A 21,265-nucleotide genomic window follows, 5' to 3' on the forward strand; every position below is an offset into this window, starting at 1 on the left:
TATGGTCATTATGCCGTGTTGCGAGTTACTTCATGAATGGGGTCCACCTTAAATGACATGGTCACTTCAAAAAGTCTCGAAGATTCAAAAACTCTGTGAGAGATCTACAAGAGAGGTTAGCTTTGGCTTCAGTCGGTGGCTTTGACTGCCCCCTAGTGTCTTTACCAAACAGCTGCACAGCTCCAGTTGGAGGCAGAGATGTTTCAGCTGTCAGTGCCAGACTGAGAAGAAGCTGTGAACAAACCAAGCTGATATATTTAAGAGTCAGCTCTCTACACGTGAAAGAAATCTGTGCCACAAATACAGCGCCGTCAACATCCCGTTTATCTCGACTGCTGCCAGGTGAGCTCTATCTTAGCATCAGGACTCAGACCATGTTTTAGACGCTTTCTCCTCATGCAGTGCAATGAGTGGTTATTCTGTATGAGAGAGCAGCACATCTCAGACCAGTACCAGACAAGAAGGACTTCTCCCACAGGACAGGATGTGTGTGTGAGACGAGTATGTACCTTTAAACACATCTGATCATGAGGTGGTTACGCTCTTAGCACACTTAGCAAGCATGCAGTGTTGCACACGAAAAGCAGAATGATGATGCAGCAAGAACCTGTGCAGGAGTGAGTCAGGTTTATAACACAGTACACTTACATTTTTTATTTATTGTCAGCAGCATTACAGCTGCCACAGCAGCTCTTTTTAAACATGATGTGCCATGTAGATCCCGATGTCAGCATCTTATTTACCCGCTTCCCAGTCAGTGCACAGCATATGACAATGAAGGGTTAACTGGATGAAAACTGAGATTTGTATTTGATGAATGTAAGCAACATAATAAAACCTTTTCCAACTGTTTATCCAATCAGTGCTGGGAATGTGGTGTATGTCTCCCCTTAATCAAATGATGCGAGTCTAATGCCTCATGGACCTTTAGCAATTTGGCAAAAACAAAAAACAGGACGTCGGTTTTTGTGTCGGCACAGGTTTATAATACAGTAGACTTAATTTTTTTATTTACTGCCAGCAGCATTAGAGCTGCCACTGGATCCCTGCCACCGCGATCAGACATCAGGTTTGCCAATGAGTCCTGCACAGTTTGCGTCATTAAAGGTGGATAAAGTAAAGTTATTTAAGTATTTCTCTCCTGTCAGTGAGCAAAACCGAAGCGTTACTCTGTTGATTACAGAGAAGTCTGTGAGGACATCAGCATTTTTCCATAAAAACTTACAAATAAAATCAGACATTCGAATTTATGTTATTATGGATTCATGAATCAGTGAAAATCTATAGCTCAGCATTCATTTTCTGCCTGCACGTCACAGCTTTCATGGTTATGTCACCTTATAACCACAGGATGTCGCTAGAGACTATCATCTCTCAACTGGCATAATTGGCCTGTACACACCGATTGCCCCAATATGGTACCCACCAGTGAACAATTTTGCCTTTATATAAAAATAATAAAGGAGGGTCCCACATTTCTCCACCTGTGCACCGTTTCTGACAAAAACAGCCAACGTCCAGAATCCACCGGAGGAACCGGTCAGACCTGCTCAGCTTCAGGTTCTGCAGGAGATGGGATCGTGCACTGGCCAATTCCTCCGAGATCTCACTCAGGGTTGAATATTCAGTGGGAGGCTGGGACTCCGCCTTTGTTTCCCAGCCTGCAGAGTGGTGGGAACCGGGTACTAGGCAGCCCAAAATGGTATGCTATTTTTACCACTCTGTGTTCAATCTGAGGGCTGCTCTCTTGAGACCTGTTGCCGGCAGTTCTCCCAAAGCCGCGGAATTTAACCCTAGGACAGCTCTCCCCAGATGCGATGGAAAACATCTGGCCAGCTGCTTGACTACAAGGCTTGGCTGTCCAGCCTCAGTGCTACTAACCCCCCTAAACACTCGTATACAAAGATAAAGCCCAGTTGATACTGATGATAAACAGCAACCAAGGCCCTTTAAAGGAATGTGAGACTTAATAGTGTGATGTAAGGATGGCTGAAAGCTGCCTGCACGTGGTACGTTATATATAAAAAAGCCTTTTTTGATTTGAAGTATTAAACATATACTGGTTTAGATAATAAAGGCAAGTATCTTTGAAAATAACTGGATACAGAAATAATGCAAAGAGTGTCCCAGAATAACATTTATTAATTACTGACACTTATTTAATTTAAAAAAGATTACTTGTAAATGTTACATTGAGTTCTACTGAAGCATTTCCATGATCTGTCTCTTAGCACAGGTTAACATTAGGCACACAATAATGCAGACATCATTTTGCATTTCTAGCAACTGTTCAAATACAAAACAGAGAAGAGCGATTCAGAGAGAGAGAGAGAGAGAGAGAGTGGGGAGGAAGAACCCTAAAACTGCACTGAAAGCAGCGTAGCCAGGAAAATACACCAAAACTGGAATTCAGCCCAACTGTTCCCACTTGAGGGTCAACAGCTGATTTCTCAGGTGTCATGCGTTACATTAAAGAAAACAAAATCAATTTCCATGTACAGACCATGATACCCTGGATTGCAAAAGCCATCAAGAGCTAATTTATGTCATTCCCTCGCACATTCACCGAAAGTACAAAACGCCCCACCAGAAAAATCTGACAAATAGTCAACGTGCCTGAAAATATAGAGCTCTCGCTTCCTGACACGTGAATGTTCCCCGTGTATAAATGACTGAATACCAGATTTTTTTAAATAAGACTTCTATAAAGTTGTAAAAAAACCCAAATTTGCCCATTCTTTGATTCATCAAGGATCTGTAGTCACTTAATATTTGGCCTTTCCTAAAAAAACAAAAACAAAAAACACATTAGGAGCGAGTGGGCGGAGCACAACACCGACTCAAACTTCAGTGGCAGAAACAGCAATTTTACAAATACAGCAATTAAAATAAAGATACTAAACTGCCCTTTGTCTGAGTCAGGGCCACGGCCTTCAAAGCTTATGTACAGCTTATGGCACAGGAAGGGCAACTGCTATGGGTCCTCACTGCTGTTTTACCAGAGAGGGAATAATTGAGACAAAACGTTTTACTTATTGCACGAAAAATATTCAGTTCAAGGATTTGCGTCACAGAAAGCTTTGGATGAGGGGAATGAATCCTTTGTCCTTTGGTTGGGCATCTTTCTGTTTTGGTCAGTCCCACATAATGCGCAGGGGGGCTTCTTTTAATTTATATATGGAAATCTGTGATATGAGTGCAGGAAATCTCTACAGAACAAAGCCTGAGAATCAATGCACACTGCAGTGTGTTGAGAAATGGCAATTTATCACATGTGCAGCCTCATCAAAACATACAGTGGCACTGCAGGTCAACGCTCCCCGTTCGAAAAGGTTTTCGACCCTTTGAATAGCTCGACATGAACGGGAGCAACGTTTGTGTTTGTACGCCGACACAGGACCTGTTTAATGGCACATAGAATGGATACAAATGGGGGTTTTACAATAAATCAAGCACATTACATTTGACTTTGCAGCCGTCCACCTTTTCTCTGAGAAAAAAAAATATAGAAAATAATACAACATACAATCAAATACATTTTCAGGTCATCCTCTTTTTGTTATGCAGAGGTGAAAGCAAGTGCAGTATTCACGTTCATCAGAGAACAAAATCCGACAGGCTGACCCCAAAAGACCTCGGGGTCATCTCAAATTTGAAGCCATCTTTTTAAAGCTAAAGCTGCTCAAACGCAGATGAGTCGAGATCTGTGGCGCTCGTCACAAACGTCTCTAATTTACCGTACAGGCAGAACAATCATTGTCAACATCACCATTGCTATACAGAAGTCTGTTGTGCACTAACAAGATTTGCACCAGCGTCAACTCTTCGCGCCGGGTTCACAAAACACCAGTGAAACATTTTAATAATTTTCTGTGGCAGGCAACCCCGATCAGGGCTTTCTATGCCAAACAAACAATGTGGTTACATCTGTACCTGTGCCTTAGAAACTTTGAGAAGAACAAAAAGCCAAATACTGCACATTTTTGGGCTCAGAGGGGAAACTGGTGTGACGGCTTTTGAGTCCAGAGTTTTGGGGGAGGATGATGGTTTGATGTTTAGTCGCCGCCAGACTGAGCGCTCAACGACAGCAGTGGAGACTTCACTATGGCGATGTGGGTACCGACACCTCCAGCAGGCGGTTGTTCTTGCGCTTGCAGGACACGCTGTTGCCGTTCTTCGGGCTGCTCTGGATGAACTTCACGCATACTTTGTCCTGCTTAAACTGCACCAGGAACCTGCCGCACAGAAAACATCGTCCACGTCACAAAACATCGACGGCGCCGAAGAAATATCAACTTTCTCAGCGCGACTGCTCTTACTCATCCGAGATGTCAACTTTAAGTTTCTCCCGGTCTGCGGCGGTCGCCCCGATGCGATGGAGCTTGGTGATGATTTCAATAAGGTGCTCACTGCTGAGCAAGAAATCTCCTTTGACAGCTGAAGCCGAACCCTGCAGTAGAAGAAAGTCACATATTAAGATCTTTTAATAAACTTTGGTGTCTCGTCTGGCCTTACAGTAATCGTCCGTCACTTGGAGACATTTTTATTCGCTTCCCGCTGAACTAAATAAGAAGCTCAGTGCCTGAATGACTTTGGCTTCAACGAGCCAGAGCACAGCGGCTTCATAACTCTACTCAACTACACAATCGTGTCTCTTCTCACCTCTTTGAGTTTGAGAGCAAAGAAGCCGTCTTTCTGCGTGCTGACCGACACGCTAGTGACGTCTGGCAGAGGAATGCTGGCCTTCACCTGGCCCGTTTTCTGGTCAACCAGGACAAAGTTCTTCTTGGTCAGCAGGAAGATCCGTGGCGTTCCCTGCAAACGTGCAAGCTAACATTTTAGCCCTCTATCATTCCCCCTCTACATGTTTTTTTTTTTTTAATGCATTTTTAAATGCTTGTGAGCTCCAAACTCTGAGCTACAACATAGCAGATCTGTCCAGAAATGTCTGATATCTGCTGGAAGAAAAACGCTGTCAGTTGTTATGATGTCAAAAAACATCAGCTCACCGTGTAAAGTGTTGAAATATACATCAAAACAACAAACGGCGGCTCTGCTTCACTGTGGAAAATTGCAGAAAATCTCTAAACACAAGGTCGCTGTGTAATCACACTTCCTGTTTCAGGTTTTCCAGCTTGCATACAAACTAAATGGACTGTAAATACTGTGGTGTGTGTGTGTGTGTGTGTGTGTGTGTGTGTGTGTGTGTGTGTGTGTGTGTGCATTTTCTGACCTTGCCATTCGCCCTGTTAATCTTGTTGACCACGTCGGCCAGCAGCACCTTCTCGTCCACAGCACTGTTGAGTTTCTGATATTTGGGGTTCTTGCTGATCTCCAGGTAATCTCCTTTGAAAGGCTGACTCACACTGACACAATACAGGAAAACAAGACTCCACTTTACATTGATCATGTGACTAGACGTTGCTTTTATCTTGCTATAAAATAAAATAAAGGGCACTCGATGGCAGTGATATTCAGCTACCTGCTTGGGTAGAGCGCCTTTTTATCCTTGAAGATCTCACTTGCTTCCAGCTTCTCCTCATACACTGCCTTCTTCTCCTCGGTGAACTGCTCCCTGTATTTCTTGCACTGAACAAGAGACAAATTCCTCCAGTTATATTCTGATGTATATGCAGTTATTATAGTATGTGAAGAAATGCAAACACAAAACATGGTTCTTTAATGTGGCTGAATGTGGTCGGTTTTTGAGACCAACCCTCCAGTGATGGAAGATTTTCCGGAGCTCAGTGTGGACTCCATCCAGGAAGCCGTACGGCCTGGCCGGCCACTTTCTGTCTATGGGTGACATGGAAGGCATGCTGCTCTTCAAGCTCAGGAAGTATTTCTGTATCTGGACACACACAGACAAGAAAATCAGCTTTGGTTTCTTAATATCATGTTAAACTTTAACATTAAAAACGAAAAGTCCAACTTACAATTCGCTGGATGGTAAAGTCGTAGATCTTTTTACCGGCATTTGCCCTGAAGAACTTCCTGTACTCTCTGCGGACCTATAACGGCACCAAGAGATCAGATGAAATCAGTGAACTCAGTCGGTTCTTAAGTCTTATCTGTGTGTGTATTTGGAAAGAGAAGGAGGCACACCGACAGGAGGATGACAGTGCAACACAAACAGCACACTGAAAAAAAACATCTGACGTTTGGTTAGTGACAAACAACGACACGAAAACTGCAACTGCAGTCTGCTGCACGTTGACATTTACTTTACTTGAAAGGATGTGATGGTTACAACAAACAGTCTGACCATAAGTCTACAAACTGAGGTGGAAATGGGTGCACTGTGACGCACGAGGTGCACTGTGATGCACGAGGTGCACTGTGATGCACGAGGTGCACTGTGATGCACGAGGTGCACTGTGATGCACGAGGTGCTTGGTTAACATGATGAAAAATTAAAAAAAAACAATATTAGGACTGCAATAAATGGTGTATGGACATGTTTACTTCAACAACCAGCAACAGGGACAAGGACACACACCTAGAGAGAAAGAGAGAAACTCTGCTGGATAGAAAAAAGTGCTCGTTTATGGGTTAGTGTGACAGATGCAGAGAGAAGAAGATACGAGTCAGACGCCGCTGCGTGACATCTGCAACATTAAAAGCCTCAAAGGAGGAAAGAAAGGTCCAATCCTCAATCATCCATTTAAACTGGATTTTTCTTAACTACTTGTCTTATATACATTGCATTAAAAAAAAATTACAAAATGCAAGAAGTGTCACGAGGACAGCGCCTGGATAATGACAGAGAAGATCCCTGAGGAGGATGAGGAAAGTCAGGGGTGTCGAGTAGGTGGCAGACTTTTTGATGGCTGCGCCGTGGGGCTGGGAGGTACCTTGAGTCCCTGCCAGTAGGCCCAAATCAAAGCGACAGCGTGCTTACGCCTGGCCTCTTCCTTCAGTCTCCTGAGCTCCCTGCGAGCCTGTTCGGGGGTGGGAGGGAAGAGACAGAGAGTAGGAACAAATGAAGCAGGAGAAGATGAGAGGGAGAGGAGGTAGGCACCGTTTTGCCTGAGGTCAGCAACATCAAATGTGCACACACACTGCACACAAGCAGTGTGATCACTGAGAGACTGTAAAATTACAGCTCTGCTTCTCCAGCCTCCAGAAACCAATATGGAAGTGTGGGTCATGGGAGCATTTATCTGGGGAACTTCTGGAAGGCAAACAGAGCTGGTGCTTTGACAACTTTGAGTGCAAAAGGAGAAAAGAAAAAGTCACATCTCAGGCGGTCAGAGGATCCAAACTCATCGTTCTAAAAAACAGCACAGCAATGCAAAAACTACACATGCACTAGCTACACAGGAAGTCATGCAGAGGCAGCAGGCAGCGTGCAGCATGGACCTCGGAGGAAGAAGCTGAAAACAATGCCAGGATAGGACATATCAGCATGGAGACTGGACGCCTACGTTTCACTGACTAGTACTCACAGTGGAAAAATGACAGCACTGCAAAGGCAGGTTCAGATGAAAATAACCATTCTGGTCACATGGGTGAGACTGCTGTGCTTTAGCTGCCAGCAGTCTGCCTCTGTAGACTCCATAATAAGATGTCTTACATACAACTTAAGTGTTTGGAAAGAGTCAAGCAGACTGATGGACACGTTATGGACGAGGTGGGAGTGGGATTGATGGAGGGCGGCAAGTCAGAGTCACGGCAAATCAAGTCAACAGGCTTCCCAAATACCTTGGTGCCCTGCCAGCCGGCCCAAATGACCGATACGGCATGTTTATTCCTCGCCGCCTCCTTCAGCTGACGCAGCTCTCTCCGGGCCTAATGAGAAGCGGTGGCAGTTGTGGGTGAAGTTAATTTCAGTGGCAATCAAAACACAATTGTCCGAAAACAGGGGACAGCAGAGGCGACACAGCAGGGGCAAAAAGGCGGATAAACAAAGACGAACAACAAGAAGACGTGCGAGTGAGGAGACTCTCCACACAATGAGGCTGTGTGTGGTCAGCTTTAAGAGAATATTGTATGAAATGATGCAATATTAAAGTCCAGCAAGAAAGTTCAATTATCTTCAGCGTCAAAGGTGCAAACTGACAAAGAGCCAGAACCACAGTTTAGATCTAAGACACTCAAGTCTTAATGCTTTGAGCCTGGCTGTAATTTAGTCTAATAACAACCTCCAAGAATATTCGATATAACAGAGATTGTTACATTCTGACAGGATAATAGTTTCCTGCATTCCAGCAGAATCAGACTGAGCTTTAAGAGCTTCCTGCTGCACATCATCACATCGATTAATAAGAAGCTTCTTGACTTTAACCAGAGTAAAAACCACAATCACAATCAGATGTGTGGCAACATGTACATTTCTTACTTCCAGCATATGTTTGCAGCATATGCTGGAAGTAATTTTAGATCCCAGCAGAGGTGTGACACACTGGACAGAGAGTGTAAAACACCTGAGCCGCACGTCGCAGCCACGATCGGCACAGCTTACGACGCCGGATTAAGCGTGTTAGTTGGGGAAGTTGAGATAATCCCACATTTAAGAGCCACACAACAGAAAACGGGAAAAAATTAACAGTCGGGCTCGTTAATCTGGCCGAGGTTCATTCAGCAGGGCTGCTACTCTATCAGGCAGTTTCGTGATGAGAATAGCAGAGGATGGGACAAGACGTGATGAACAGGGATGGCAGCTGGGACAGCAACACACTATCGCTGGGTGGAAATACCTTGGTTCCCTGCCAGTATGCCCAAATTACTGTCACAGCGTGTTTATTCCGCGCTTCTTGTTTCAGACGTCTCAGCTCCAGCCGTGCCTGGTGGATGTGGTGGGCGTTCGGTAAGACAAGTTAAAGATGTGAAGAGGAGAAAAAAATCGAGACGGGAAAGTTGAAAAAGGAGCAGGGGAGAAAAGATCAGTGGGAGCTGTGTGATCGGCACAAGAAGCAGGATTAAAGGAAAACAGCAGCGATAACATGAAAGGACAGGTTTGTTAAAGAACAGCCGTCTTGCAATACTGTGGAGCCTTTAGGCAAGAACACAGCGAACAATAAAAAACCAAAGAGTTTGAAGCGATACTGACAAGTGTTCAGGAGCAGGCTTCTCCTGCAGAAGGTACAGCAAACACCTCGCTCTTTGATATCCGTACCTGGGTGCCGTGCCAGAACGCTGCGATGGTGGTCACTGCCTCCTCGCATCTCTTCTGATATTTCAGCTCTCGCAGAAGTTTGCGGGCCTGGTGGAAACAGGCACACACTTTCATTTTCTTCCACACCACAGCTGCTACACTTTTTTCAATGAACAGAGTGAATTCAAAGACAGATGCACACCTGCCAGCCTCTGGTGTACGACTGAACCACGGTGGTAGCACTCTTGATGTTCCGGTACGTCTTTTGTTGCTGTGAGATGGAAAAGTGTCATTATGCATCGGTGAGTATGGCTTTTAATCCGCTTTGTATTTTGGTGTAATTAAAGGGTCTCACAGCGTAGCGGCGGTACCAAGCTGCCACCACTATCTGGCTCTTCTTCATCAACAGGAAGTGCGTGCGGCACTTCCAGCCTCTGTAGATCTTCTGAATGAGTGTGGCCAGGTCTTGGAGACACTGCTTTCTCTTCTCCTCCAAGAAAAAGAGCTGCAGGAAGAGGAGAAAATTAAGAGCTCCGGACAAGAAACTGGGAAACTGTGAACGCTGGATGTTATCAACATCATCAAATTATCTCCAGGAAGGTAAAATGTCAGGGAAAGTCAGTTTACCCTGAGGGGAAAAGGTTACGAGTTGGATTTTTTAGGGGGTGTTTCTAAACTGAGGAAGCACCAATTTCTCAATGACAAGAACAAAGTGCAGGTGGGAAAAAAAGTTTACTGCTCCAGGAAGACAATAAAAATGACCTTCTGATAATCGACTTATTCTCAAGGAAGAGACCGCATCATTTATTGCACTGGTGTGAGGAAGTCACCGCTTTACCTTCAGGAACACTGGGCCTGTCGACATAACGCCACATATGGAAGTTTCTGGGTTTGTTCATACATCCACAGACAGTGTTGGGGAGTAACGGAATACATGTACCGCCGTTACGTATTTAAAATACAAAATATGAGTAACTGTATTCCGTTACAGTTACCGTTTAAAAAGGTGGTATTTAGAATACAGTTACTTTGTTGAAATAAATGGATTACACGGCGGTACTTCCCTGTTTCATATTGTGGCGGGTCAGGACTGTTTGGGTTTTGTTTGACAGCTACGTTCTGTTGTTCCAGGCGGCAGCGTTACGGTTGCCATGGTTACAGGGTGACGCTCTCTCTCTGCGTGTTTCCTGGGTGAGAGAGCGCCTGTTGTTGTTGTGCTAAGCTAACAGGCAGAATGCTACAGGTATAGCTCTAAAGAATGTAGCATCATGGGCAGTGTAGTCCGTGCTGCAGGGAGAATGGACTGCCATACACGTTATGTGTCTGTGAGCGAGGGAGGGAGAAAAAGGAAAAGTACGAGCTGTCATCGAGCAGAAACGGGAGCTGGAAGCATGTAAATATAATAATAACCACTGCAGCCAAGAAGAGAGCCTGACGAGCCCAGCTGTAAGTAAGCTATTAAGACTCGACTGTACACCGTGTTCGTGTTTTCCTCCAAAAACAATAAGTTCTGTTGGAGCAGCCTTTCAACGCCTCTCTCTGTCTCTGCTAGCAAAGTTGACCCAGACAACAAAGTAAAGCTAGTTTTCAGCTACGAGCCAACACAGAACCCACCGTATTAGCCAGAGGTCCCTTTACTACGGTTCGGAGCCGCGGACCTTCAGTAACAGTAATAAATCACAGCAATAGTACATTCATGTAGTTGTAAACAGCATGATAATATATTAAGTAATCCAAAGTATTCAGAATACGTTACTCTCATTGAGTTACAGAATACATTTTGGGGCATGTAATCTGTAATCTGTAATGGAATACATTTTAAAAGTAACCTTCCCAACACTGTCCACAGAGCTTGACTGATACCTACGTCACGACTCGTATTCTATTTTCTGTATAGATAAAAAATGGTGCCAGTTAAGCTAAAGGTGTGACTACAGTGATTAAGGAGCAGAATAAATATGCTCAAACTCTGTTTCAGTGGTTTTGAAGCTGTAGATATGTAAAGCAGATAAGCTGATCAGATAGAAAAAGCAATTATGGAAAAATTCTCCCAGCGTGAGATCATGTTATTCCAGGCTCTGTTTGGCCTTTTGCTGGTGGGGGAGAAAGTCCGTCCAAACGCTGCAGGCCCGAGCAGCTAAGGAGTCTGCAAGCGCAGAGTAAAGAAGCCTGTTTCCCATGTTATATGGGACAGCTAAGTGAAACCATGTGTTCTCAGAGTGGTGGTTACAAGCTAATTGTTGAAGTGGGGGCTCCAAGCAAAGCCCACCCTGCTTTACAAACATGTAACTGTGAGAAAGCAAGGCAGCTGAGCACACCGGCTTCAACCATTCGACTCTAAAACAGCCCAATCTGCAGGAATACCGAGCAGCTGTCAAAAAATAAAAGCTTTGCCAGGTTAGAGAGTGGATTTTACCGTTCTCGGGTTTCTGATGAAGATCTTGGAGCGGCCATAAGAGATCTCTTCTGCTGGAATCTGGAGGTCGGCCATCAGCACCTCCACTCCTTCCCTGTGGGAAGTCAGAAAAGTCAAGAGGGTCATACACTACACGAGTGCAGATATATACAGTTTTCACAGGATTGCAGTGCAGTCCCACCCTTACTGCTTCCATAGGAATTAAGAGGATAAGTCGCAGGCGTGCGCTGCTAATCAAACGCACTTGATTAAAATAACAACTCTTTAAAATCAGGTTGTGTCAGTTCGAGCTTTCAGGTGTGTGTCAACAAAATCTTCCTAGGAGTGGACGTTCCAGCAAGTTCACCCCGGGGTCAGGTTGTGCAATGCTCAGAGAAAAGGCTTTGCAGGCCTCAGCATGCTAACCTGGCAAGTTCATCACAGTACAATTAGAAAGAGACTGAACAAGTATGGCTTGTTTGGAACGACTGCCTCTTCTTTTTTTAAATAAAGAAAAAACAGGGCAGCACAGCTCATGTTTGCAAAGGTTCAACCTGTGACGTCTGAACAGGGGAGCTGTTTAAAGTCCAGACGTCAACGTGATGGGAGCTGCGCGTGAACAAACACCTGCAAACATCTGTTCCTAAACGTTTTCATTCAGAAGTAAACACGCTTCTTAGATCAGAGGTTAAATGTCTTAAAAAGTTAAGGTGTAGTCGTCTCGTGTTTAGGATCTTAAGACTACCGTGACCTGCACAGACGAAGGTGAGTGGGCCAAAATTACACCACAACAATGTGAGACTGATTAAAACCACACAGAAAACAATTGCACATGATGCTGAATCATGGGGTGTACTTAGTTTTTCACAGGAAGAAACAGCAGAAGATTCGGATTCATGGAATAACAGAAGAGAGCGCCGAGGATGGAGTTTGAGAAACGATGGAAACCACGATGACAGCAACAGCCAGAGAAATATGTCAGGAGACTAAGAAGAAAAGTAAAACCACACAAAGCTGATACAAAGATGCTGAAACATCAGGAGCCAGATGTGTGAGACGGCAGATAGAAATCAGTGACTTCACCAGCAGAGAGGACGAAACCTGCAAGTCTGGCCGAGTCGAGGAGACAGATAAGGAGGGAACGTCTGGGCATGTTGTGGTTCCGAAACATGATGTTTCATTTGCTTCAAACAAAGCTCGCTGTGACGACATGCACCTAAAACATCTCTGCTAACACACTGCTTTTATATAACATGACCGAACCAGCCAAACCTTTTTACCCTGGAATCACACTCACGTCTTTAGTCAACTTGCATGTGAATCCATGCATATGCACAGAGTGGGGACAGGAATGCATGAAAACAGCTGGGAAAAAGGAGGAAACCAGTTTCCTTATCCTTAGATCTACACATACCAAACTCAGCCAAAAGTGTTGCTTTATAGCTCAGAGTTTTAGACCACATATTTAAATACACAGATCATATAGTCTGCTGGGTAAACTGCTGTCAAGCTCCCCTAATTATCTTCCCTTTTGCCTCTTTCTGTGTCATCTGAGTACTTTCTAGCAACGGCTGCTTCGCATTCACACAGCCACACCTGGGAGTGGACCGCTCTAGCCACAGTCTATTAGTGCTGGTCACACACTCTCCACTGGGAGCAGAGTCAAGTTTAGTGCCTTAGCTAAAGACACCTGGGAGCATTTCTCATTTTCCACACTCACATTTTCACACTGAAAACTTGAAGGGATTTGCTTTGGCAAGCTTCCAGGGCCAAGACCTCTTTTCCCCCTAATCAACTATTCCCTAATGTCACCACTTCAGGGTATAAACAACAATTACCTTGCAGGACCCTTCCAATGCGGCCAGGTCCTTTTGCAGAGCATTTTGTAGCGCTCCAAGCAGGGCTCGTAGGGCTGGCGGAAGGCATAGCCTGCTCGCCGCACACGGACGTTCTCCATCAGGCCCAGGTAGCGCACCTGATGGCGGACCAGAGAGTCGGTGAAGATGTGGGATGCCTTCTTATCATTGGGCTTGATGCAGCTGGAACGCAAAAATTAAGTTGCAGATATTAGGCTGGTGCGTAGAGCCGGCTGCAGTAACAGCAGCAGCTGCTTTTTACAGATTAATAGACTAGTCGTGCTAGACGGTGAGAGTAACAGCAGGCCGGCTGAATCTGGACTATTTGAAAATTATTTCAAAGCAAACTTTGAGAGAATCACAAACAGCACAAACTGCTCTTTCTGTGTAATCGATATGATCAGATTTACCGGATGTAGTTTGGGTTCTTGGTCTGCAGGTTCCTCATCAGCGTGCCCACTGAAGCTCTGAACTGGAATCCAGCAGTCGGGGGTCTCTTCAGGTTGACTTTGGCTGGGTTGCCTTCAGGAAACAGCTGTTTGATGAGGCTGTGGTTGGCTTTGTACATGGCCTGTGACAGGTCCCGGTACAGAAGGTCATTGTTCTTATCCACAAAGCCCTCGACACGATACAGCACCTGGATACACAGAGAAAAAGAGCCATTCACAAAAAGGTATTTTCATACACAAGTGGTTACTTCTTTTCACACTTTGATTTCATCCTATGGCAGAATTTCACTCTGTCTCATGCAAAAATTCATAATATTACATAATTTCCAATAATCTCCATATCAATTTGTTACATGTCTTTTCTAACATATCCATCAGCTGTTATTGTTGCTGCCTCGGGTACCTTGCCGGCGTAGTGCTGGATGCGGAAGCAGTTGTGCGGCAGGCTGTGGTCGTTGAGGAACTTTGAGTTCTTGTTCAGCCGACTCTCAAAGTGCTGGTGGTCCGCACAGATGGTGTTCAGTTTGTCCAGGAAGGTCTCATCAGTGACCGTCCCCGGCCTCAGACACTCCTCATCCAGCATGGCCAAGATGCCGTTTTGATTCTGGCTCAAACAAAAGGAAGTTTAGGGTCAAACTTCTGAAGTGTTCACTGTAGAAACGTATTATTCTGTCATGATTTATGTGTTTCACAGTGCTGAACAATCTGTTCACAACAGCTCGGATAATCGTCTCATTTTGCTAAGACAACGTCAGACTTAAAATCAGCTTTGATGATGAACTGCTTTTCAATAACAACACCGATCATAAGGTTACACAGGAGGTTTACGCCACCTCTGGAGTCACAGAGCGCTAGAAATCACCCCAGATTTAACCAAAATTAGCGCTTCTCAGTTATTCCAGAGAAACATAATAAGTGTGGAGAACATGAAAAGCCAAGAACAGACACAGGACTTGCACATTGCACATTTCTTACTGTAAATTTCTAAGTTAATTTGTAAATTTTGTAGTAACCTGTAAATTGTAAATACTGAAAAACTTTTTTTCTGTCATTTAATGGTCGGGCAGTGTACAGCTACAAGCATTTCACCCCCATGTCATACTGTGTATGGTTGTGTGTGTGTGACAAATACAATTTGAATTTGAATTTGAGGACTTACGTTCTCAATCAGGTCACAGATGATGGCATTGTTGAAATATTCGATGTTGGTCCACTCGATGCCCTGTAACAAACGCACAAGCAGAGGTATACACACATTTGTGTACATTTTAGAAACTGATGCCCGCTGCATGTGGGAGAGCTCAGCACAGCACGTGCATTTCCAGCGTGCACCTCACTCTCATCTATCGCCTTTACCAAGTATTCATGTGCTGCAGTTACAGAGACACATGTTGCAGCACTTAATATTGACATGGGCGTAATGAGAACAAATGCTCCGGGAAGGAAAAAACAAAGACTTGGTTGGTCACAGATCGTGTTTCTTTCATCTTGAACTCGAGTGCGTTTATTGAAAATGATTTAATCAGGATAAACTGATGCGTTTCCATCAGTTCTGAAGCCATAATTGTCCTCGGTGCTTTGATGTTATGTCCTACAGGCTCCGTCTCCCTCACGTCAAGGCCAGAGTCCCTTTGGAGACTCAAAGGAGGAACACTTTCAATCTTGTCCTCTCAGAAAGGTTCACTGGGCCTTGAAAAAACGATTTATCAACTTCATAGCTACTAACGGCTTGGTAACATAGGTCGGGGTAAGCAATTGGACAGATATTTTGGAGGGGGGAGGGGCGGATGCACAGGAGGCATAGCTTAAACTGACGGATGGCCGGCCACATTCCTGATTGGTAATCCTCCCTTCTTGCTCCAGCACTGCGGTATTTTCCCATGCAGTATACTGGAGAGAGGCCAGGAGTGGAATATCATTGGTGGTGTGTTAGTAGGGAAGTGGCGTGGGGGTCACTACCGCTGCACTCATACACAGAGCTCGGAAAACAAACAGAGCCTAAAGGCCCGCAGCGGGGAGTGTTTACTCTCGCCGGAGCGGAAGACCATTTCCGTCCCCAAGAATCCACAGAGGGAAGACGTGAAGGGAATAAATGAAGAAGGTTTTCGTGACAGAGACACACGTGAAGTAATAATGCGTCTGGTCAAAGGGCGAGGCTTATAGAGCTTAAACAGATGAGCGCCAACTCAAGTTGAGCTCATGCTGCGATAATAAGCCGTCAGCGCAACAAAGGTGTGCAGAGCGCCGACACGTAGAGTGATGCAGATGCTGCACAGCTGTGCTGGTCAGATCCCAGAGTTCACCATTCACACACTCACCTCTCTGACATACTCTTCCTGCTCCTCACGCAGGGTCAGCTCGATGAAGATCTGCTGCAGTTTCTCGTTGCAGTAGTTGATGATGAACTGCTCAAAGCTGTTGTCCTGTGGGTGTAGCACCGGGAGGATGAAAACAGTCAGACTTCTGTTAATGTGTTGGTTCATCTGCATTTCAGAGAATTCCTGCCACTAACGGTCTGTGCAGTCTGCCGAGTGGCTTAATAATAGGTTAGAAGAAGGTAGGACAGGTGGAACATCTACATGTCCGGATATCCAGCATGCAGCTGTTTGTAAGTACTACACTTCAGGAATCTATGTCTGAAGGATCATCTTATCTTTCATTGTATTAAAAGCTTATCTGTCAAATCTGCTTCAGCTTCTTCTTCTCTTGGCTAACAGACTCATCCTTCGTATCCATTTCCACTGGATTTGTCTGTTCAATTCACTTTTCCAAGCTAATTTCCTGTTGTGTTTTATTAAAAAGTACGGTTGCACCTGCGCATCCTGGAAGTGAATTCATATCTCAACAGCTGCACAGCTGCTTTTAGAAAAGCACGACTGTAACCCAGCATCACTTGATGTCGCTGCACGCACTGACACTTACCGTACCTCTGAAATGACACCAGTGATAATAAGTTTGAACAGCAGCTCGTTCCTCCTGTCTGAGCATTTGCTAACTCATTCTCCGACTGAGCACACACCTAATCAATCTGGACGTTGAACAATGGATACCAGGAAGGTTGTAATAATACCAGTTAATGACAAATTCTTATCAGAACACGCTGCTGTGAACTGTCTTGGGTTAGATTTCATTAAACATTGATGGAGCGTTGACTATATAACAGCCTCGACCACTTTTAATCCCCACAGCATTCACTTATTATTGTCGTCAATCATGACGGTGTTTAGTGGTGAGTCATGCTTCTTGGCACACTGGGTTAGGTTAACATTTAATTGCTACGGTTAGAGGTTCAAAGACAGTTTAGTCCAACAGCTCGGAGTAGAGGACAAACCGAGGTTCTCAGTGAGCAGGAAATAGGATCCACACGTACAAGTGGATCAGCTTTTAAAAACAATTTCCTTTTACTGAGAAACTAAAAGGTTGTCTTCTCTCACACACACACACACACACACACACACACACACGTCGGCTCCAGAGTGGCAGCAGATGCGTGGCTGAAACATGTAAAAGAAACCAAAACTATTTTATCTACAGTCGATGTTTTTATGACAAGTGGTTAATATTCATTCAAGGAAATAATAAAAATGCTTCACGTTCACTGACTTTCATCAATGGTTCCACGTTTGAATAATAAACATTTAGCCAAAATTAACAATGTTGCAAATCTTCCTCTGAAGCTCAGTAACTGACATGTTAACCAGGTTATTTTGTTTAAACTAAAATGTAACACGTGATCGTTTTATGATGCTTTTAATATGCTGCGAGCTAAAGTGTCACGATTGTTGGTACGGTCTGTGTCAAATATCAGCATGATAAATACATTTTCATCTCTCCAAAATAACGAGCCATTTTTAAACTAATAACTTTATCCTGTTTAAAAACTGGAGCCAAATAAAGACTCAGCGATCAGCTTTCAGTCTTATTGAAACCTGATTGTTCTAAGAAAGCATTTAATTCTACACTCATTAATATTAATAATAGAAACACCAGTTAGTGCAACAAACAACAAGGCTGAGAGCTGCACATAACTGTTATACATGTAGGCTTTACTGCAGGCCTGTTGCATTAGAGTGCATTGCTGTTAAGTGTACTGACTGAACTGACTTAAGCAGACTGTGACTTGGGCTTGTCCAGCCTCCTTTCAGCCGTGTGACTCTGCTGCACACGAGGAGCCCTGAATCGTCTTTAACAGAGAGGTGAATTAAGGAGTTTAGATCACAGCATGCTCGCGGCCACAGCAAACAGGTGCAGGTGTTACTTACTCCATTCTGGTGACCCAGACACAACAACAACGAGAGGAGAGGAAGGACTCGAGAGTGAGTGGGGTGAACGAGCAGGGATAGGAGCAAGACATGAACGAGGGGGGGGGCATCGTGCATCAGAACAAAGAAACGTTTAAAGCCGTCATTCTGTTCAAACTCTGTGTCACATGTAGGGATGGGTACCGGTATCCGGTGCCATGATGGCACCGGTTCTGACGTAAACGGTAGTAACCAGACCGAAAAGCAGCGCACATTTCGGTGCTTTATTTCGGTGCTTTTTTTTTTCCTGAGCTGTCATACACTTTGAATTCTAGCCAATCATTTTACGTTTCCGAGGATAGTAGGCGGGTCCAGGTACGTACGTTCTTTTAGGGCAGAGCTACAGATTAAAAATCACCGAGCACACACCGAGCACATCTACGGTGGGTGTGGTGCCTGTTATCGGACCCGAAGTAGCAACATCCCCCAAAAACCCGAAGAGGAGAGTCCTGGCCCCTAGCCCTGCCAGTGTAGCAGAAATGATGAGGATGATGATGCAGCAGCAGCCGTTCTTCTCTGCGTGAGTCGCTTAATGTTGTTCGTGTATAATTTACGTTGAGTAGGCTAACCACGTTATTACATTAATGCATGTAAGGTGAACTAGCAAACACCGTCGTAGTTACATGCAGCTGTCTTCTTGTTTGATGGCAGATACTCCCTTCACCCTGGACAAAAAGGCTAAAATGACCAAAGAAAAAGTGGAAAACAGCTAAACATGAGAGGTTTTTGGAGAAAGTTTGTGTTTTTTCCATTGTTTAAGCTGCTTCCAGCCAAGAGTGATATCATATATGCCCCATAGCTGCAGAAAAGGCTAACATTGTTATCTTTTTACAAAAAAACAGCTGAACATGAGAGGTTTTTGGACCAATTTTGTGTTCGCCATTCTTTAAGCACCGTTTAAGCACCGGCACCATTTCAAAAGTACCGGTTTGGCACCGGTATCGGATAAAACCTAAACGATACCCATCCCTAGTCACATGTTTACATGTGTTGCCGTCTATGTGGCCTTTGGTGCATTACTTTGTGTACAGTAGCATAAATGGAGCCGTCTATTCTACGTCTCGCTGTAATATGTGATGTTAATGCTGAGAATCAGAATCTCCTTTGATTGTGTAACAACAGCATGAATACGACGTGCAAAGTGGTGAGCAGTGCGCTGATGCAAAGGCTATTTTCCTGCTGTGAAATGCAGATTTTGAGAATTGAAACCACTTTTCCACAGAAATAATTTAAACTCCAGGAGCAACAACAAAAACTGAACTAATCTGATCTCAGTGTGGTTTTATCAGCTCTACGTTTCTGCCGATCGGCTCCACACAGGTAACAAAACATGCACGCAAACAGCCGAGGGCAAAATTCTTTTCCTTGTAATAAAAATGTTTGGATGGTCCGACTGTGTCCTTGTGGCCTGTCAGGATAAAAAAGGCTGGTCTGAGCTGCTATTTATCTCACCTCAAATATCTCAAAGCCATAGATGTCCAGGACGCCCATGACCTTGTGCCGAGCTTTAGTTTGTGCCTGCAAGGACACAATATTGGTACCATTAGGAATAAAGTACAGCAGTGGAGTTTTGTCAGTCTAAATAAATAAATTAAAAAGATGTCTGACATCGCTTACTTGTATGCTTTCATTGATTCTGGTAACCAGCCAGCTAAACAAGCGACTGTAGAGATTTTTGGCAAGGGCATCTCGGGCATAGTAGGCCTGTGAATGAAGACACTGTTAATGATGAAGCGACAATAAAGCGAACCAGCAGAATCGGCAATGATTCATTTTATTACACATCTGCAGACTTTAACTAACCTATTGCGGCTACACTGATTCAAAGGAAACCGCCGGCAGAGAGCAGAGGCCATACATGAACAGACATATGAGTATTATAAAGTCAGGTAAATAAAGCCTTTTCTTGTCTGTTCTGGGCACACAGGACCCATGTTTGCAGCATTAATGTTATATGAAGAGTCTGAATGAACCCACCAACCTTGAAAATATGACCTACATTTGAATTTCCAGGAGGAATACTGCACATCTATAATGCAGACGTTGTCATGTAGAAGTGGCACAGAGTCGGCAGCCAGTAAAGCAAGTCAACGGGAAGAAATGGCCCTTTGGTGTGTGTGTGTGTGTGTGTAATAAGCAGGTGAAAGTGGTGAAAGAGATGCAAGTCTGCCTCTAACCTGGGCCACATTCAGTGTAGTGGAGACTTTCTCCATTTTAGCCTCCACTGTGCGGTAGCTGAACGCCCTCTCCAGCACCGACTGCTCGATCCCCAGCAGCTCACACATCTCCTTCAAATCTGCAAAGTAGCCACAGAAAACGGATTAAGACACAAAGAAAATGCTTCTGCAGACATCAGGTCTCACCTTGTGGTGGTTCTTATTCTACATTTGATTCGAATCAGAGGGTGACGTTATATAGAAGCTGCAAGGAGGAAGATTCAACCCTCGTAACCTCCTCAGCGTTTGTGTTTTATTCCCGACAATGAGGTGTTCCCACCGGCAGAGTCAAGGGAAAAGCAAAAACAGAGGACTCATCTGAATAACACGTTGCAGCTGATTATTAACAATGCAGTCTTTGATTCAAATGTGGGAAAAAAGAGGAAAGCATGGTTGTCCAAGACTCACTGAGGGAAAAATGCAAATGCATGATTTCCCTAAAAAGAGCAGCTGTGAGAGTGAAACTCTTGTCACGCAAATCTTAACACAAATATTGTTTGAGGACCACAAGCCAACAGGGGACGGTGACTCTGGACCAGGCCCAGTGAGCAGTGGGTCAAAAGGGTTAAATGAAAGGAGAAAATATTCACAATAACTCCTCTGAATGAAAAAACAAAACAACAATCAGCGTAAAATATGTCAGATGAAGGCGCAGCAGCACCAAGCCCACCGTTTTTGTCTTTGACGCGGCTCTCGTCGGTGCCGTTGCAGCGCGACTCTGGCTTGAACTCTATGTTGCCAAGCTTCAGCACAGCTGCCACCAGCTCCAGCACCGACTGCACCTCGTCCTCCATGAAGCCCACGATCTGCATGGCGTTCTGGAAGAGGGCGAGAAGACGGAAAAGACAACGTCACTAAGGCACCGATGTTCCTGCAACTTGGTGCAGAGGGGAACACCTACAAACATCACACATAACATCCTGACAGCTGACAGGTAAAGTGAATCGCACT

The 21,265-nt window shown here is 44.6% G+C and overlaps 1 protein-coding gene across 7 annotated transcripts in view; it reads right to left on the reverse strand.

The window, feature by feature from the left end:
* Positions 1–2,132: 2,132 nt before the first annotated feature.
* myo1b (myosin IB) overlaps positions 2,133–21,265 on the reverse strand; it is a 57,881-nt gene continuing 38,748 nt past the window's right edge. For 2 of the 7 annotated variants that reach the window (XM_085136447.1, XM_085136446.1), the window contains exons 10-32: positions 20,985–21,132; positions 20,276–20,394; positions 19,716–19,802; positions 19,551–19,616; positions 16,116–16,220; positions 14,957–15,019; positions 14,201–14,401; positions 13,759–13,985; positions 13,331–13,531; positions 11,514–11,607; positions 9,453–9,602; positions 9,300–9,368; positions 9,119–9,205; positions 8,700–8,786; positions 7,705–7,791; positions 6,855–6,941; positions 5,937–6,011; positions 5,717–5,851; positions 5,483–5,589; positions 5,234–5,366; positions 4,663–4,815; positions 4,320–4,450; positions 2,133–4,235 (exon numbers count right to left, since the gene is read on the reverse strand). In XM_085136447.1, the coding sequence (XP_084992573.1) occupies positions 4,103–4,235; positions 4,320–4,450; positions 4,663–4,815; positions 5,234–5,366; positions 5,483–5,589; positions 5,717–5,851; positions 5,937–6,011; positions 6,855–6,941; positions 7,705–7,791; positions 8,700–8,786; positions 9,119–9,205; positions 9,300–9,368; positions 9,453–9,602; positions 11,514–11,607; positions 13,331–13,531; positions 13,759–13,985; positions 14,201–14,401; positions 14,957–15,019; positions 16,116–16,220; positions 19,551–19,616; positions 19,716–19,802; positions 20,276–20,394; positions 20,985–21,132 (2,745 nt within the window). In that variant the 3' untranslated portion in view covers positions 2,133–4,102. The remainder of the gene's footprint in view (positions 4,236–4,319; positions 4,451–4,662; positions 4,816–5,233; positions 5,367–5,482; positions 5,590–5,716; positions 5,852–5,936; positions 6,012–6,854; positions 6,942–7,704; positions 7,792–8,699; positions 8,787–9,118; positions 9,206–9,299; positions 9,369–9,452; positions 9,603–11,513; positions 11,608–13,330; positions 13,532–13,758; positions 13,986–14,200; positions 14,402–14,956; positions 15,020–16,115; positions 16,221–19,550; positions 19,617–19,715; positions 19,803–20,275; positions 20,395–20,984; positions 21,133–21,265) is intronic. The other 5 variants (XM_085136448.1, XM_085136449.1, XM_085136450.1 and 2 more) reach the window with 5 other exon arrangements.

Source organism: Neolamprologus multifasciatus, chromosome 16, assembly GCF_963576455.1.
Source record: "Neolamprologus multifasciatus chromosome 16, fNeoMul1.2, whole genome shotgun sequence".
Taxonomy (NCBI): domain Eukaryota; kingdom Metazoa; phylum Chordata; class Actinopteri; order Cichliformes; family Cichlidae; genus Neolamprologus; species Neolamprologus multifasciatus.